This window comes from Myzus persicae, unplaced genomic scaffold (assembly GCF_001856785.1).
Source record: "Myzus persicae strain clone G006 unplaced genomic scaffold, MPER_G0061.0, whole genome shotgun sequence".
NCBI lineage: Eukaryota > Metazoa > Arthropoda > Insecta > Hemiptera > Aphididae > Myzus > Myzus persicae.
This window is the reverse complement of record NW_019100666.1, coordinates 21,926-29,776: the sequence shown is the minus strand read 5'-3', so window position 1 is coordinate 29,776 and position 7,851 is coordinate 21,926. Positions and strand designations below refer to the sequence as shown.

Genomic DNA, 7,851 nt, shown 5'->3' with positions numbered 1-7,851 from the left:
GAATCTAGTTGTAAGCTCGTTCAAAGATAACCAATTCATTATCTGTAATTTTTACCCAAGTATATTAGTTCTAATATATCAAATTATTTTATACAAATATATTTTATAGGGGTTTTGTAGAAAAAAACTAGTAACTTAAACGAATATATTATATAATTGTATGTAATATGACTGTATTTAAAAAAAAAAATATTATTATTTAGAACTTAACATAAAAAATGTATAAATTACTATTGTTACCACTGTTCATATAATTATATTGATCATATAAATATGATAATCCTAATTGATTTTTTTTTCCCACTGTCGGCCTAAATATTGTAAATGTAAAAAATCATCAATTACATCTTTTTTTATTTCCCTTAAGAATTTTCTTTTAAATTTTTTATAGTGACTTTTTAATTTGTTTATTAATTAATTTCCTTTTTTTTTAAATTCAGCATATTCCGCATCCTGTTTTTGGTCATTCTTTATGAACTGCTGATGTATTATATTTATTTTCTCCATATTTTATATTTTGTAAATAAAAGTCGGATTTATGTACTATCAGATAGAAATAATATTTTTTTTTCCTTCAACTGCATTTGCTTTCATAGTTTTTAGTTTGTACTGTATATATTTTGATAGCATATTGCATATACAACCGTAATAATATCAGAAAATATGTGTTTTGAATAGACTGTATTTAATTCACCACATTAAAGCCATCGGATAACCGAATTTAAATCTACTAAGAATGTTGACGAACCATTTAAGCGACACATGAAACGGATGAGTAAACAAATGTAACATGGAACTATGCCATCTGTACGCTAAGTTCATCGTATTCATAGTACATCATAATCTTTATAAGGTATTCTCTATAAGAATTTACGAATATACAATCTATTATTAAAACAAATTCAGTGACAAATGATAATAAACAGGTTGAATATTTTTATTATTTTTTTTATTATATAATAACATATAACATATAATAATATTAAAGATCGTTTTAAACTTTAAAGTAGCAACCGAAATCGTTCATAAAAACAGTTGAAATGTTCACTACCTAATAGCGCTAGCGAAATTATGTGTAGTGAAATATAGAACTAGACAGCATCAGTCATTGGCTTATCACCACTATTATACACAAGCGCTAGTGGTGAATTCTCCAGCTGTTTTTAATAACGATTACAGTTGTACGTACGCTTGCCTGCTTCATGTAGGCTAACTATTCATGGACTTGTGATAATCCAGGTAGACGAGCTGTAGCAAAACTGTGTTTAAATAGTTTATGGGGAAAATTTGGATAACGACAAAAAATGAAAAAAACTGAGTTTGTTACAGATCCACAACAATTCTATAAAATATTATTAGACGATAGATTAGAAAATATCAATATAAAATTATTAAACGACAATATGATACAAGTGTGTTATAATTATAAAGATTATTACATTGAAAATTTTCATAATACAAATATTTTAATAGCTTTATTTACAACATCTAGTGCTAGATTAATATCACCATTATCTATATAGAAAATAGAATCTGTATCAAAATAAACTACAGCTCTACCTAATTTATACAACATTTTATATAATCTTAATCTAAAATAAAGTTATAACAGGAACAATGTTGGGAGAATGGACTGATGAATTAGGTGAAAACATATATATAACCGATTGGGCGTCGACAGGTCCTAAAAGTTATTATTATAAAACAAACGATAATAAATTTAAAACAGTTATAAAGGGATTTACTTTGAATTATCAAAATTTGTTAAAACTTAATGGTGAATCAATGATAAAATTAATTGAACAAAAAAACAAAGATAATAAGATAGAACTAGAATATAATCAAATAACACGCGATACACTTATAAAAAATATTGTTAATAAAAAAGTTACAAAAAAATTCTCGTTTAATTATGATAAAAGAATAATATTACCAGATTATGATACAATACCATACGGTTACAATTAAACAAAATTATTTATGATTTTTAAAATCATAAATAACTGAGAATTTATTAAAATTTTGTGTTTTGTAAATCTTCAATCTCTTCATTGTCTAAATCAATAATTTTATAACTTATATTTATTACCAAATCTATATTAGATAATATATTTCAACAAACAAGAAATAGACACACAATATGACAGTCATATATTATTTATTAAATAAATATATAACACAATGTCTCCTATATTACAGAAATTTATTCCTTTAACTAAGATCCCATTATAAATTTACACATTAGAATATTTCCTAAATCTTGAACAACAACAATATCTTCTAGATAATGATGTTTATAATCACCTGTTGTAATAATTTGATCATTAGCTATTTTACAAAGTTCTAACCAAGTTGGTGAGTATAATACTTTAGAAATATAAGGACTTTTATTTCCTTTATCAATAATGAAAATATTTCCATTAATTGGAATTTTATGTAGATTATATTTAACATTCTCAGTATTTTCATGATATTCAATATGACAAAAATTCACATAACATTTATCTTTTTTTATATATTTTTCTATATCATTTTTTAAATTCAAATAATTATAACATTTTTTTTTTCCATTCTTTATTATAATTTCTATTAAAAATATTATTAAAAATTTTGTTTTTTGCAACTCTTCATTATAAAAACTCCCTACAATCTCTTCATTGTTTAAATCTATAATTTTATAGGTTATAGGAATTGTATTTAAAATTTTATTAACTATAAATATTTCTCTTGTCCAATTATTACTATATTTATTACCAAATGTTTTTTTATAAGCTTTTATTCTTACTCTATCACCCACGCTAAATTTAATTTTTGATTTATGTTTGTTTTTTGTAGAAAATAATTTGTGTAGAACAAGCTCCTCGTTAGATTTATTTACTTCACAAGGTTTCATACCAATAGATCGATGTATGTTTTTGCAATTATATTCATCCAATAATGATTGTAAAATTTTAATCCATTTTTTAGATTTTTGTACTTCAAAACATATTCTCATTTTTCCGTTTAATAATGTTCTATTAAATCGTTCAATAATTGTAGATTTTTCTTCGTTTTGTGTATGATACATATCAATATTATATATTTTCCAAGACTTTTTTAAAATGTTTAGTGAAAGAATTGAGTTTCTAACATAAATAGCGACAGAGTTAAACTTAAACCAAAAATATGAAGTGAGGGGTAAACTTTTAATATATAATGTAGGTGGTCATATAAAACATATGTGTTGTAATAAAATAGGAAAAAAAATTTAGAAAAAAAATACAAACAATTTGCAAAAGTAGTTCCCGATTGCACAGACATCTGAGCTGGCCAGCTTTCCTCACACTTTTTTATCATTTTTTTTTTTTACAAACATCTGTACAACCGGACACTACCTACTTAGTATTGTATCCTGAATAGCACAACACAATGGGGAGGTGTTATTTGCAGACTCCAGGGACCAGTGAGGAGAACATTAGTAATGATAACACAGGCCATACCACAGCGATTTCAATCCGATAGTACTCACATACTATCAAACAAACCACACATTGCCCATAGCGCTGTAATATTATCAGAATTATATTCCCCCAGCCAGTATCGAACCTACTATGTATGCATACAAAGCCTAACGCCTAACCCACTGAGCCACACTACTCAGGCATTTATATTAGTATAAAACACACTATTTAAATAATATAATTGGTATTCGACAAATAACAACACCCTATAAATGTATACAAAAAGTATTATTGTCACCCTATATATTAGATAACACTTCAATAACGGATGTTACAATAATATTATCGTTTGAATGACGTATTTGTTGATCACGGTCGTAGTTTTTATATATTAAAATATTAACATAACACCTAAAGGTATGTCCTAGCTGGTGCGTGCACGCAATGCGAGTAGACGGTGCGATATTTGACCGCATCGCACTGAATTCTAGTTCCCGCAAGCATGGCAAAATTGACGCATTCAAATACGCGAGAAAACGCATACGATTTGTACTTAGTTACAACTACAATATCGTGCTGAGAAGACGTATAGTGTCAAGTTAATTAATATTCAGATTTATGTTTGTGAAAATAACTGTAATTTACTATTATGTCGTTAATTCAAGATCAACGAAGCTTACTCTTAATAGAAAATATTTATTTAAAGTATAAATTACTTAAAATGAGGAAGAAGTAAAAGAAATCTGCTCCAAATGTGATTTATAAAGATCGATTTACATTTGGAGAATTTCATTAACTGTATCCACAATTACGAACAGATAAAATAATGTTTCGTGCATACACTAGAATGACTACAGACACATTTGACTACATTGCTCAACATATAACACCACTTTGTCAAAGAGAGTACACAAATTTTCAAGATCCAATCTCTGTTGAAGAACGACTGTTGATTACTATTAGGTAAGTATAAAATAGGCAACGTATGTCAAATTATTAATATTCTCATGATTATGATAATCAGATTAAGTACTTCTATAGAAGATTAATTTTAGTTTTTAGTGTAACCCTAATAAAAAAAACGTGGGTAAGTGGATATCACTCTGCTGTACAGTAGATTACAAGTGGGTCACTGTAATGTGATTTAACTGTGATTCATTGTTGCAATAGCAGTTGAAAAATATTAAAAATACATAGGCACAATTTTTTTCATACGCTTTTAAAGTTCAAATGTTGACAAATGTATCATATTTAAAATTTAATAATTATTTTGTTGTTAAAATTGTATAAAATGTTCAACTTTTATAACTAAGGATTAAAAATTTAAAACAAGGTTCCACGTAAATAGGTTATATATAAATTATTTTATTCACAATAATATCATCAAAATATAGGTACTTGGTAATAATATCATAGGCTGACTGACCGTTTTCGTTCAGAATCATTTTTCTTATACAATGATATTATATTATTGAATTCAAATTTAATACCATCCATTATACAGTGATCCACTTGTAACCTACAGTACAGCAGAACACCTTTTTTAAGTTGCATATGTCTTCATAAATATAGGTACACATATCATATATAATGGTATCTTAAAAATGGTTATTTTATTGAAAACATTAAAATAATATTAATAATCTGCTTTTATGAAAGACAAAATAAAAAATCTACCTACCTTGGTAGTTATAAAATGTAATATCATTTTATAATATAAAATAAAGAATATGTTACTTTTAAATAGATTAAGACCTCAACAGATATAAGTAGCTCACCTATGTATTAAAAATTAAAAAATAATAATTACTGTAGGTAGGTATCTAACAAAAAATTTAAAAAAAATGAATACTTTTTGTGAAACTCATTATCATTAAGTAATAATTTAGGTATGTAAATAAATAGTATTTAAAACATTAATAATATTACCATATCATTAAAAACTAATTAATTATAATTTGGTGGATGATCTGATTGTAATGATAAAGTCTGTTCGGTCGCTAAAGACTGCATAGGATGATGAATTGGTTGGAATGGCATCAGTTGTGATGATTGTATGGTTGCACATGTATTGGAAATGTTTGATAAGGATAAGTTAAATTGTCATTCATGGGTTGAGATGATGGTGTAGATAATTCTCTCATAGTCACTTCTTGGATTTGTGTCCTTACTCTCAATTTTTGTAGTGGAGTCATATTACCGAAATAAGGATGAATGGATTTAAAAAAATACATGTCCTCATCATCTTTTACTGCATTTTTTGATGAGTCTATAAAAGCTTCAATTTTTGTTTTTTCAAGTTGCAGTAATTGTTGTTCAAAACACATTTCATCCTGCTGTTTTTTCATTTTTTTTTGCCCACTTGATTTAATTGTTGAGTTGTTTGACTCAGAAATAGGCGAATTTCTTACTGATTGTGTTAAGTTAGTCTGTGCTTCGGTCTGAGGTAATAATGGATCCATAACTTCAAAACTATGTGTCGTTTCCTCGTCGAGATTGTCCTCATTTTCTTGATCTTTGTTTGAATCTGATATTTGTTCGTTTGAATGTCCTAACTCAGTATCCTCGTCACAATCATCGGAAAACATACCCGACGTATTTCTAGGAGTCTCGACGTCTTTCAAAAATTGCATAGGCACAAAATACGACCATTTCCCGTGATATTTTTCTAGGCCATCTTGTGACGATCCTGACTTTGGTTTTTTTACTTTTTTAAGTTCTTTTTTTGTACTGATCTCTTAAGTTTCTCCACCTTTTTTTTTGCTTCATTGCCTATATAAATTAACATAATATAGTATAGTAACTAGTAACTTATGGATATTGTTTATCTTTTTATTTGATTGAAAAATAAATAACTGTACCTATAATAACTAAAAAGAGTTACAATTAAATTATTTTTTTATTTTTTAAAAATACGTGTAATAAGCAGGAAAAAAACCAAAATTAAATGCAAATTCATGCTATCGAAATATTTCGTGATGTCGTTGAACATAATATGTATTATTTTTTAGTTTTAATAATAAATAGAAATAAAGTTAAATATTATAACCACATTTATGTATATATTACGAAAATATAATCGTAATAAACTTTAATCATAGTTAAATATTTTATTTCATAGATATCTAGCCACTGGAATTGCGTTCAGACAAATTGCTATGAATTTCAGAGTGTCAAAAACCAGTGTTAGTTATATTGTTATTGAAGTTTGTCAGGCAATTTGGACTACACTACGTGACGTACATATGCGAAGACCATCTATTACAGATTTTGAAAATACTGCAGATGCATTTTACAATAAGTGGAACTTTCCAAACTGTATTGGTAGCATTGATGGAAAGCATATACGAGTAAAATGTCCAAAAAACTCTGGCAGTATGTATTATAACTACAAACAATTTTTTTCAATCGTTCTATTGGCTATTGTTGATGCCAACTACCGATTTATGTTGATTGACATTGGAGCATATGGTAAGGATAGTGATGGTGGTGTTTTACATAATTCAAAAATATACCATCGTATTGAAAAAGGAACATTAAAAGTGCCTAACACGAAATTACTTCCGAATACAACAAATATGGCACCGTTTGTATTTATAGGTGATGAAGCTTTTCCTTTGCGAGAACATTTGTTAAGACCATTTCCGAAAAAACAATTAGGTGACGAGGACAAATCGTTAATCCCGTTAGGTACAATATTTATAGGTGTATATTCAATAAGTGAAATTGAAAATGTGTTTAATTCATTCGGAGCTAAATTTGTGATTAATTTTCCAAAAATAAGTCTTGAATTAATTGAAGGTGTTTTAAATATTACAGCCTCAATCGGTCTATATTTTGATGAATATTTAGCAAAATGTTTAGGTATGGATTATATTGGATATTTAATCCCTATAAATAAAGTATGGCCTAAATCATTCGAAGTAGGTCCTGATATAAAATATGAAATAAAAGGTTCAAACAATCTAATTTTTTATACACAAAGTTTTATAAAAAATATTAGTGGTACTGTTTTTAATGAAAATAATTAAACCGAATTAAAAGGAAACCACCTTCAAAACAAGATAGAAATCCTGAATTTTCCGTGGTTCCATTTTCATCAATAGCATAACTCATGTAACCTTTTATTGTACTAGCTCTTCCTACAAACTCAATTTCATCCAAAATTGTATTACCTAATTTAACTAAAATTTTTTGGAACATAAATGCTCCACCATTATCACTTATTTTTACATTAGATTTTTCTGGATAGTTACTACCATCTTCTTGTAAACAGTTAAATGATATATGAATTTTTGATTTTTTAATATTCAGAAATTTATCTTTACCATCTATTATAATTGTTGTATTTCGGTTAGGTTTATTTAATTCTGATGTATATTGAGGTATATAAGATTCATATTGACAACTT

At 26.7% G+C, this 7,851-nt stretch overlaps 1 protein-coding gene across 1 annotated transcript; it reads left to right on the top strand.

Moving 5' to 3' along the window:
* Positions 1 to 6,598: 6,598 nt before the first annotated feature.
* On the top strand, positions 6,599 to 7,281 carry LOC111039880. Its single transcript, XM_022323533.1, has 2 exons — positions 6,599 to 7,125; positions 7,260 to 7,281. The coding sequence occupies exons 1-2, from the start codon at positions 6,599 to 6,601 to the stop codon at positions 7,279 to 7,281; spliced, it is 549 nt and encodes a 182-aa protein (XP_022179225.1).
* Positions 7,282 to 7,851: the final 570 nt, after the last annotated feature.

Coding starts and splice junctions, on each gene's coding strand:
- LOC111039880 (XM_022323533.1), top strand. CDS start 6,599: ATGAATTTCAGAGTGTCAAAAACCAGTGTTAGTTATATTGTTATTGAA. Junction 7,126..7,259: donor GAGGACAAATCGTTAATCCC/GTTAGGTACAAT, acceptor TAAATATTACAG/CCTCAATCGGTCTATATTTT.